Source organism: Mirounga leonina, unplaced genomic scaffold, assembly GCF_011800145.1.
Source record: "Mirounga leonina isolate KUSES-001 unplaced genomic scaffold, KU_Mleo_1.0 Mir_200, whole genome shotgun sequence".
In the NCBI taxonomy this organism is placed as follows: Eukaryota; Metazoa; Chordata; class Mammalia; order Carnivora; family Phocidae; genus Mirounga; species Mirounga leonina.
This window is the reverse complement of record NW_023270503.1, coordinates 14,970,012-14,981,439: the sequence shown is the minus strand read 5'-3', so window position 1 is coordinate 14,981,439 and position 11,428 is coordinate 14,970,012. Positions and strand designations below refer to the sequence as shown.

The 11,428-nt window shown below is 50.9% G+C and overlaps 1 protein-coding gene across 1 annotated transcript; it reads left to right on the top strand.

The window, feature by feature from the left end:
• The first annotated feature begins 207 nt into the window (after window positions 1-207).
• Window positions 208-11,215, top strand: DYNLL2 (dynein light chain LC8-type 2). Its single transcript, XM_035026755.1, has 3 exons — window positions 208-460; window positions 3,337-3,475; window positions 5,430-11,215. Exons 2-3 carry the CDS (start codon window positions 3,344-3,346, stop codon window positions 5,565-5,567), a joined length of 270 nt encoding a protein of 89 aa, XP_034882646.1. The 5' UTR covers window positions 208-460; window positions 3,337-3,343; the 3' UTR covers window positions 5,568-11,215.
• Window positions 11,216-11,428: the final 213 nt, after the last annotated feature.

Sequence of the window (11,428 nt, the reverse complement as noted above, 5' to 3'; positions counted from 1 at the left end):
CCCTTCCCCGCTCCCCCTCCCTCCGCCCCGAGGCATTGTGGGAGGAAACAAGATGTGGGGCGAGAGCGGCGCGGGGAGAAGCCCGCAGTGCGGGGCCGGGCGGGCGCAGCCAATGGGGAGCGCGGACGGCGGCGCGCGCGGCGGGGGGGCGGGGGCGGGGCGCTATTTCAGCGGGGGCCGCGCGTCGGCCGTGCTCAGCGGCAGAGCGGAGCGGAGCAGCGAGGCGCCAGCGAGGAGCAGGCGGGCGGGCCGGCGGGCGCGAGGCGGAGCGCGGGCGGCCGGGGAAGCTCGAAGGGCGGACGGCGGCGGCGAGCGATCGGCCCGGGGCCGCGGGAGCCGGAGACCGCGGCGGCGGCTGCTGCTGCTGCAGGAGGAGCCGAGGGGACACCGCCCCTGCCCGCGCCCTGCCTCAGGCCATCGCTGCTCCCCCGGGGCCCCGCGCGGACTAGCCTCCGTGAAGGTGAGCGGTCGGTGGGGGCGTCCCCCGGGCGGCGGCCCGCGTCCGTCGCGTGCAGCCCCACGCGCGGGGCCCAGCCCCGAGGCCCGGAGCAGAGCTGGCCTCGGCGTGACGCCCTCGGCGCCCCTCCTTCCCAGGGCTGCGCCACCCTGTGCCCTCGCGACCCTCGGGCGCGGCCGGAGGCCCCGGGCTGCGGAGGTGCGGCTCCCCGCCTCCTCCCCGCGCCCCCCCCCCCCCCCGCCCCGCACTGCCGGGAGTCTCCCTGCGCTGCGTGGAGGCTTCTGGTGTTCGGGGCCGAGGGAGAGGGGGTGGAGAGGGCTCGGGCGTGACGCGGCGCCTCCTGCCGCCGCCACCCTCTGGGGCGTCCTTCCTGCAGCGAGGACGCCCAGTCACTCCGGCGCTGCTCCAGGCCCGGCGGGGGAGGGCGGCTGACCGGCCGGGGCGGAGGTTGGGGGGAGGATGCTTTCTCATGCCCGAGGTGCTGGCCTTTGGGGGCCGCAGCTCTGCGGAGGATGCCATGGTGGAGGGATAAGCCCCCTTGGAGATCTCAGGGGAGGGCGCACCAGCATTTGTGTGTGTTGGGGGCTGGGGAGGGTGGTCCAGGTCTTTCGGAGACTTGGCCTTTCCTGTCGCAAAACCGGGGATAGGGGATGGAGAGCTGTCCTGGAGTGCCCTCTTCGCTTTTCCAAAGAGCCCCTGGCTTTTAACTGAGGAGCTGGCCTGGGGCCTTCTGGTCATCTTTCTGCCGGAGGCCCAGGTTCCTTGCTTTTTTGTCCCAGGAGGGAGGTGGGTAGGCCGGGCACCACCTTATCCTTTTCTCACTGGCACCTTGGACAGGGCAGGTTGGGGCTAGGCCTCACCCCTCAGACGCCTGGGGGGCCAGGGGTGAAGAATCGTAGCATTGTAGTCACAAGACCGATGTTATGTAACCTCAGGCTCTCTGCTACTAGAGAGTAAGGTGGCTTTTAGTTACTGTGACAAAGTTGTTCCTTTGGACTTTGGGGATGAGGCGGTGGAGCAGGTGAGCTTGCTGGGAAAACCGGTGCCAATTTCATGCTTTAACTTCACAGTCTCTAACCGGGCCCCACCCCCACCCTTGCGTTTGTAAACAGTGCCCCCTTCTGAGTGGTAACCTGGAATAGGCCACCAGGTGACACTAGTTTTCTTCAAATACGAAGAGCCTTGTAATAATCAGAACATTCTTCCTCTTTTGCTGTTGTATGTCTGTTCAAACTCATTGAAGTTTCCCCGTTTATCTTATTTCAGCCATGGGTTTTTAAAATGAAGAATGTTGCTTTGCCCAAGGTCACGTAGCTAGCTAGTCAGGCCTTGAACAGGGTTCTCCTGACCTTTTCCTCAGCACCTGCTGGTGCTCACATACTCCTTGAAGCTCTGACTTTTCCTCCAAGGGTGTGGGGTCGGATTTTGCTGGTCCGCTAACCCTTTCCTCTTCCAGTCTCTGCTGAAATAGAACCCGCCGTTTAGTTTCAGGTGCCTTGGGTGCGGTCAAGGGCTGTGTGGCTGGCAGCTGGCATGTATGCTTCCTTTGCATCTGGTGCAGGCTAAAGGAGTAATCATGAGTTCTGCTTCCCTTTCAGTCCACCCAGCACACAGGCTAGTGTGGACGCAGAGATCAGGGTGGCCTGGAATGATACCAGGGATCTCTCCTTGAGCAGGGAGGCCTCCTGTGTAGCCTTAATATCCGACAGGGCTGGAATGACGACATCTTTTGTCTACTGGGCTGGGTGACAGAGTCCTCTTTTGGGGGGGGGGTATGGGGGATCAGTGTGATGGGACTGTGGTCAAGGACAGAGGATTGGTTTTTGCAGCTCATCTCTTCTGTTCGCGCAAAGCACTCACATGCTATAGACTGCCAGGCAGGTTCTGACCAGCCTTCTTGGGATTCCTGTCATCCCAGGAACGGACCATGCGAGGTCTACCCCAGAATTCTGGTTGCTGTAGGATGTGAATGCCAAGGCTTAGATAGCAGGGATAGGAAACGGGGCTGTTAAAATAATTCCTCACCTTTTGTTATCTCTGTCACTGCTGGGCATTGACAACCTTTTTCTGTGAAAGGCCAGATAGTAAATATTTTAGGCTTTACAGGCCTTGCATTGTCTTGCAGCTACTCAACTCTGCCATTGTTGACTGTTCTGTAAAACTTTACAGAAACAGGTGGTGGGCTGAATCTGGCCAACAGACCCCAGTGTACACTCCTTGTTTGCAGATGTTCTCATAGAGCCTTAATCCTTACAACAACCCCTGATAGAGAGCTATCTTCATTGCTAAAATGGAAGTAATGAATGCAGTAAGGCTGAGTGACTTGTCCAAGACTACAAGAGTTCATAGTCAGGACCAGAAGTCAGGCCTACTGATTCTAGTCCATCTTCTTTCCACTGTGTTACCAATGATGCAATAATGGTCATTAAATCAAGGGCTTGTGGTGTTCAGGTGTTAATGCCACCTGGTTTGCCCTCAGTAACCCTGAGGTCTCCATTTCAAGATGATGGTATGAAAGCACAAAGGGTAACTTGCCCAAGGACACAGCTAGTAGGTGATATATTGTAATATCTTGGCAATTGGTGCTATTTAAAATATCAGAGATAAATTTAGAGTTGGAAAAGCCTTGTTTTACAAGTGATAAAAATTGATGGCTTATTATGTCTTTTTTTCTTATCTACCTTGTATTTCTCAGGTTTGGGGACCAGGTCTTTGCTAAAAGCTTAGGACCTCCCTCTTCTAATAATGCCTCATGTCTGTGTTTTCTGTTGTCATCACCTTCTGTACTCTGTTCCCCCACTGAGGCTCCACCCTCAGCTGCTAACGTTCATTGCTTAGAGCATGGGGTTGTCAGTTTGACCTCTCTGCTTCTTCTGCAGTGTCACGATGTCTGACCGGAAGGCAGTGATCAAGAACGCAGACATGTCTGAGGACATGCAACAGGATGCCGTTGACTGCGCCACGCAGGCTATGGAGAAGTACAACATAGAGAAGGACATTGCTGCCTATATCAAGAAGGTGCACCAAGAATGCTGTGGCTATTGGCTAGGGGTAGGGATGGGCATCTGAGCTGTGCCCCAGGGAGATCTGAACTGAGGGCTTAGGAAAGCAGGTATAGTCCATGCAAACAAAACCCACGAGCTTACAAAGCAGACAAATTAGGGAATGATTCTTGCCAAAGCATTCACCTTTGGAGTTCTTAATAGGAACTCTGCTGAGGTGTGCTTATGTGTGTGGTGTGGTGTGTGTGTGTGTGTGTATGTGTGTTTATAGATAATTATGTGACTGCAAAGCATTGGGGAGAGAAGCTTAGGATCAAATGTAACTGGCTCAGTTCAGAACTATTCAAAATATAGATCAAGGATAATTGAATAGCTAATATAAGATCATATACAAATTTTTCAAGGAACTGCATCATTTAAAGTGGGGTATCCCTATAATCCTATCATATAGGAAGTTTTCTTTCTCTTGAAAAGGATTCAGGTACTATATCATCTCCTTCTCCTCACCTTCTTAAGAAAAGGGTGGGCTTGAATATATAATTTGCTAAAAATGGATGAGCAATATTGGGGTAATAGGTTTAGTCCCTGAAAAATTCCTGAGCAAATGGGTGAATGAATGTGGTTAACACAGGAAGCCGCTGAGCTAGAAGTGAGAAGTGGTACCAGGGCCTCTGATTCCCAGTCAGAATCCATGTCTGCTAGTGTCATAATCCCAGTCTTTGATGTTTTCAGCCCTAGTATCCCAAAAGAGATGCCTAAGTGTAGTGGTTTCCTGGTCCATAGAGGTGGTAGGGCATCCTTAAGTTTTACAGACTTCTGCTTTCCTACTTAGGCAGGGTGGGATGAGAAGAGGAAACTCGAGTCCTGAGAGACTATCTGTATAAGGAGCCAGTGGGTGAAGAGCCAGCTCGGGGTGCCGGCTCCTGGCTGAGTGATGCCTTATCTGTCCTGTACAGGGAGGAGGATCCAGAATCATGGACTCTGAGTCAGGAGAATCCTTAGATTATATCTGGCCTAGCTTCTTTGTTTTGCTGATGGGGAAAATGAGAACCAGGGAAGTGACTAGGGCTCTCCTATATTACAGAGTCTGCATTAGGGCTGGATGTGGTGACCCATCCCCTTTCCACTGTTCCCTAATACCTCTTGGAGTCCCTTGGTGTAGGGGGCAGTGAGGAGGCCAAACAAGTTGTAAGTTAAGAACCTGGGGGACAGTCCCAGGGTTGGAAGCTTTGCTGGGTCCATGGTGGAGGTCTCTTGCATGGCGGGGTGCATCTCCTGAGCCATCTGTTTCCTGCTGGATCTATGGAGTGACTGGGAACTGCCTGTCTGATTAGGTCATAAGGATTTCCTAGGTTGCTTTGATGCTGAACTTGTGCCCCTGAGAGAAGTGAGGGAATTGCCTTGATCTCATGGCCGATGTCCTTGTTCTGCTGCTTACAGCCCACACAGTACCTGGCACACAGGAGTGCCTTTAATGTTGACTTACAAAGAACTGCTTCCTGGTACTCCTGACGTTTGGCTCTAGGGTCTGGGTTTGTGGCATTTGGAAATGCTGGTTTAGTAATGTGGGAGGCAGCAGGTGGCAAGTCAGGGAGGCTCTCCTCTGCTTTCCTCATGCTGTGTGACACTGGAGTGGTCTCTCATGCCCTGGGCTTTCCTGACTCCTTTGCTAAAGAATCACAGGGTGGACTACGGAGTAGGGTAGCTAGGAGGAGGAGGAGGAGGAGGAGAGATGATCGGGGTGTAAAGTGCTAGAGAGAAATAATAGAGCCTTTGCAGTGTTCCATTATTAATGAAGGAAGGACTGTCCTAGCCAGCCTTAACCTGAGCTCCTGAGGTTTGGGGAGCTGAGGCCGTGGGCTAGGGGTGGGGTGAGGGGTGATGACTAAATTAATCCGATTCCTCTTCCGATTTCTCATCCTCCAGCTGTCCTAATCACCTTTCTTCTCTCCCTTTTATTCTTCTTTTAGGAATTTGACAAGAAATATAACCCTACCTGGCACTGTATCGTGGGCCGAAATTTTGGCAGCTATGTTACACACGAGACAAAGCACTTCATCTATTTTTACTTGGGTCAAGTTGCAATCCTCCTGTTCAAGTCCGGCTAGGAGGCCGCAGTGGAGGTGTCCGTGGCGGCGGCAGCGATGGCAGGCAGGCGGCGTTGCTGGGACTGTTTTGCACCGGGGCCAGCATCAGGATGTCCTCTCCAATGGCTGTGCTACTGCATGGACTGTATACTCGATTTCATGTGTATGTCGCAGTAAACAAAACCAAACTTCTTTCTGTTTAGTTGCCTGGGGAAGAAGGCTGCTTTATGTTTATTTTTCAAGACTTTAAAATCTTTTCTTGGGTTGTATTGCACTAGGAAATCTCTCCCACCCCTCCCTCTTCTCTTTCTCTCCCTACATTTAAAAAAAAAAAAAAAAAAAAAGCCCTCAACGAAGCCTGTAAGACTAGGAGGGCAGGGGGAGAGCAGACGGTTTCTGGAGGCGGAACTCAAACTGTGCAGCCACCTCCTCCTGGTGGTGGGTGCTGCTTTGCTAGGGCCAGAGAGGCTGCTGGGGGCAGCATAAGGCTTGGCAAGGAGAGAGGGATAGGAAGGAGGCTAGGGGGATTGATCTAGTACCAGGGAGAATATTCCACTGAACTGTGATTCCACGGCTTGGGGCAGAGGGTGGGGTGGGGGGTGGATTCTTTGAGGGGCCCTGAGACGTGTTTGTCTGTGGTGTGTGGGAGTGGGGAGCAGACTTGTCTTGCTGTCTTTGTCAGAAGAGTTTCAAAGTAAGGGCTGTGTCTTTGTGGATTACCTTCTTCTATTCTTCCTGCCAGAGCTCATGCTAGGAGGATGTTGGGGGTAGGATTAGCTTGATTTTTCTTCTATTCATTCTTCTCTCCTTCTGTCTGCTCCCTGCTTAGCCCTTGGTTTTCTCATTCCTCTGGAGTTCTCTTAGAGCAGCCCCTGTTAGTTGGCTGGCAAGGGAATTTCTGGTGACTGTAGTTCCTTAGTTAAGTCTTAGCAATCAAACCAAATCAATGTCTCCCTTGATTCTCCTTTGTGTATATGTGTGTATATGTGTGTGTGCGTGTGTGTCTTGGTTTGGGGTAGAGGGGAGGGAGGGGCAGGACAGTGTGGAATCTCTAGCGTGTATGGGTAGATAGGCTGCACGGTTAGTTCTAATTGGGCCTTTATGTTAAAAACCTCTGGGGGTGTCTGTTTTGGGGGTGAAGACCATTGTCAAACCCCCCCCCAGGCCATCTGGCCCAGACACTGCTTGCCCTATGGCTGTCTGTTCCCCAGAAGGCTTTGGGAAGATAGCCCATGAGGAGATGGCCATGATGCCATCTGCCCTGGAACTGGTTCTTAGTGGAGACGGAAAGTGACTTTGTGGGTGGTTGCAGTCCTTATGGGAGGTGGGGATGGAAGTGATAAAGGGCTGCAAGGACCTTTGGAGGAACTTCGGAGGGGATTAGTCTTGCAGTGGTGAAGCCAGGTATCAGGAGATGAGCAGGGCCGCTAGTGGGAGGAGATTCCAAGGAGAGTGCAGGGGGAAATCTTATCTGTTGATCAAACAGGGATGGGGGTGGGAGGGTCATTGCTGACTGAGCTGCTGATTCTTGTAAATCGCATCTAAAACTCTCATTGTAGGGTTGGCACTGTGGGAGGAGGGTGGTTGGGATCCAGCTCATTCTTTCTTCTTTTCTTTTTTTTTTCCCTCTGAGTCCATTCTTGGGGCTGGTGGGGAGGCAGGAGAATTCCCCCTCCCCAAGCCTTTAGTGTGTGCCGAGCTTTCTTTTTGATGCTGACAGAGGAGGGTGGTTACTGGGATGGTGAGTGAGTTCCCTATATCAAACCCTTCAGTGCACACAAGATTGAGTGCTTGGTTTTAGGTTTTATTTTTTTATGAATGTCCAAATCTGTGTTTCCCCCTGCCTTCCCAGACTTGTGTGGCCAGTTGGAAATGTCTGGTTTGTGTTCATCTCTCCCTCATTTCTGGAGCAGGGGCTGAGACCCCACCACATCTCCTATGCTCTGCATCCATGCCTCTTTTGGACATTAAAGGTCGATTGATGCACTTCTGAGCTGTTTGGGTTTTTTGCGGGGGAGGGGAGTCCAAAGGGCTGCCCTGGTGACAGTGGTGCCACACATGGGTGGGCGTAGAGGGTATCTAGGGTGGAGTGGAATGGGGGCTGAAGAGAGATCAGGCAAAGAGAGACTGATGGGCTTGAATCAGGTCTTATTTGTAGGGTCTAGTCTGAGGCCCCTTAACTGGGAGAATTAGCCAGCAGTACTCACCCACAAGGCTTTCTAGGTCCCTTGTTGGAGATGGCCAGCTGAGCCACATTTGGGGTTTTTGCTATAGCACATGTTGCCTTCCCTGTTTACCAGCCGCAGGTCCAGATGGCAGTTTTCCAGCTGCTGTCTTAGACCTGGAGGAGCTTAGCTTCTTAGAACCTTTGGCCAAGCCCTCCTATGGCCAAGGAGCTCGTAGCTCTCCTACTCCTCCTCCTGTGCTTCCCTGAGGCCTGTACCCTATGGAGAAGTGGGGCATCTTTAGAAAGGTGGAAACGCTTGGAACCTGAGTGATTCTCTGGCTCCTGCATTATCCTGGTTGTCCCACTTGGGGGCTCCTGCCCCCACACACCTGAAGAGATGGGCAATACTTCCAAGAATATCTGCCCACCCCTGATGCCAAGCGGTTGTGGAAGTGTCAGGGAGCAGAGGTGCTTTGTCCTCCTTTCCGTTGCCCCTGATGCAAAACATGTACTGAGTTTTGTGTGCTTGAGCCTAGGATGCTGTCACACAGAGCAAGATAAATTCTGTGCTTCGATGACATACGTAGTCTAATCAGGTAGAGCAGGCCTACACATTGAGCTTTTTCCAATAGTGACAAATGTATAATCAAGGAAATAAATTGGGTAATGAGCTATTGATTGTTGGAGGTAGGTAGATTGAATTCCTTCAGGTGGGAAGTTGGGCTGGATCTTGGAGAGCGTTCTACCTCTGGGGCAGTGAGGTCCTAAGGGACTCTAGAACCCCCAAATTCTGTTCCTGCTTTTGCTGGTATGAATAATTTGATAGAGCTGGAGCACTGAGGGATGGGAGTGAGGCCGTGGTTCACATTTTGTCTGTGACGGGTATCTCTAGCGCCCAAACTCCCCTTCCTGCCCTGGTGAGAGAGGCCATCCAGCTGGTATCCATGGACAACATATCCCTTCGCAGGTAGGTACACCTGCACATCTGGAAGGCTAATCCTGCAAGGCTTTTTGGGGATGGGTTCCAGAAGGAGCTGTGGGAGGCAGATGGATATTGTGGTATAGAGGAATGCAGCCGCTGTCAACTGGGGCCAGGCAAAGAGAGTGGGATTGTCCATAGCCTACCTCTCTTTTATCCTCTTCAATCTCCTGGGGCCTTTGGCTAAACATAACTGAAAGGCAGATGGCAAGGCTGACCCAGGGATGCAATCTGGAGGCAACAGAGCAGAAAAGAGTAGAGAATAAATCCAAGGGGAGCAAACTGGACCAGCATGGTAGGGAGTTGTCTCTGTTGCTATGGATGTGTGTGTCTCCAGAATTTGTGTCCACTAGCCTAGACCTAAGGTGTGGCTGTCCCCCAGACTGTCCCCTCACTTCCTTCATGTCTTTACTCAGACATCCTGTTACCCTGTATGAAATAGCGCCTCCCTACCACGACTACTAACCTTACCCAGTTTAATTCAGCACAGAACCTGCCAATGTTTGACATGTTTGCTGTTTACTTGTTGGTCTCCCACAACTAGAATATAAACTCTGTGACAGGGCCATTTTCTCTTTCCTTCGCTGCCTTATCTTCACACAGAACAGCACTTGTCCTGTAGTAAATGCTTGATAAATGTTGGTTGGTCAAATGAAAAAGGAAGAGTGTAAGTGAGCTGGGGCAGCCCCTCTACCTCAGGGCAGCCCAGCCTTTCCTGAAGAGCCTCTGTCTGGCTTGATGCCCTCTTGCTGCCCAACCTGTGTGTAATTTCCTGTTGCCTGGAAGGAGCGAGTGGGTCACTCCTCTTGCCAGCTATGGAAGAATGAAAGCATATGTTTATCATAAAGTATATTTTAAAACATTTCAGTTTGTTTATGTCCTGGAAACCTCCAAGCACCCCTCTGAGCTAGACCCAACAGTCATTAGCCACATTTTTGGAGAAGCAAATTGAATCATAGAGGGCAAGTGACTTGCCAAAGCCCATGTAGCTGGTAGCGTTTCTAGAGCCCAGGCACTGTGACTCATTAGGGCTCAACTGGGTTTGGCAGCAGTGGTCTCACTGATAATCCTTGAGGTTGAGGCCCAGCTCTCTGAGCTCAGGAGCAAGTCCCTGGTTCCACTGATACTCCCTTTCCTGGGCTCAGCTTTGGCAAGGGCAGGGAGAATAGTTCCCTGTCCCTCCCTTCTTGCTCCTCCCATATGCTAAGGATTGAGGAGCTGCCCCTTTCTTGAGGTCTCACCAGAGGGGTAAATAAATCTTGTGGACTTAGAGAACAGAATCCCAGAATTCTGACCTCTTCGGCCTCCCCTGAACTAAAGGTATAGCTTCCTTACCACCCTGGTAACAAGGAGTGTGCTATGTCACCTGTTGAAGAGGTCAAGTGTACCTGTATGTATATCTTTATGATGTCCTGGGCTTGGTGTCCACACTGCTGTAGAGGCATACTCCTCTGCTTAGACTGCTACCGTACCGGGATAGACAGGTTCATAAGAGATCAAAGAGGACCCCAGTTCCCTGTGCCTCTCTTCTCTTGTTTTGTCCAAAGGTGTATAGTGTTTGTGGTGAAGCTGCTAGACATTGCTCTCTTGAGTTTCCAGAGAGAGGCTAAGCATGCAAAGACAGTGTGGTAGTGTGGGTAGAACCCAGGATCTAGAATCAGAAGACCTGGGGTTGAGTCCCAGCTCCAACACTTGACCATTGTATGAACTTGGGCAAGTTCTCTCTGAGACTCAATTTCTTCATCTGAAAATGGGGATAATACCTATCTACCCCAAAGGGTGGTTATGAGGATTAAATGACATGTACGTGAATGTGCTTTGAAATTGGAAAGTGATGAGGAGGATACTGATTATTAGGATCTGTGACAAGAAAGCTTGGGGAAAGAATAAAGGATTCTGGGGAGTCAGGTCCTTCAGATGCCCCCTCACATCTTGTCACACCAGCCTCCCTGCTCCCTGTCCATATGCACCCATATTATAGAGAAGGAAATGACCAGACAGGGAAAGAAACTTAACTAAGGTCACATGGATGTTGGGGACAACTGGGATGTAGAAATTGGTCTCCTGACTCCCAGGCCAGTTCTGATTCTAGTTTGAGGTGGTAGAGGGGACTAATTCATCACTAGGTGCTGAGCCCCCTACTGAACTCTGGAATACCCTGTATTTGGTGATGGTGTACAATTCAGTGTTTGGGTTTTTTTTTTTTTAAGGTTTTATTTATTTTAGAGAGGGAGAGTGAGTGCACCAGTGGGGAGAGGGAGAGGGGGAAAGAATCTGAAGCAGACTGCACTGAGCCCCCCAGCCGCCCCCAATTCAGTGGTTTTTAGCATATTCAGAGTTGTGCAACCATCACCACTGTCTAATTCCATGATGTTTTTATCACTCCCCAAAGAAACTTTGCACCCATTTTTAGTCACTCCTCATTCCTCTTTCTCCCTAGCCCGTGGAAACTGCTTATCTACTTCCTGTCTTTTTGAATTTGCCTATTCTGGACATTCATATAAATGAAATCATACAAATGTGGCCTTTGTGTCTCGTCTCTTTCACTTATCATAATGTTTTCAAGGCTCAACTGTGTTGTAGCATTTATCAGTACTTCATTCTTTTTTTCTGGCCAAGTAATGTTCCATCATATGAATATATCACATTTTGTTTATGTATCTGTTGAGGGACATTTGGCTTATTTCCACTTGTTGGCTATTGTGAATAGTGCTGCTATAAACATTCATGTATATG

Coding starts and splice junctions, on each gene's coding strand:
- DYNLL2 (XM_035026755.1), top strand. CDS start 3,344: ATGTCTGACCGGAAGGCAGTGATCAAGAACGCAGACATGTCTGAGGAC. Junction 3,476..5,429: donor TTGCTGCCTATATCAAGAAG/GTGCACCAAGAA, acceptor TTCTTCTTTTAG/GAATTTGACAAGAAATATAA.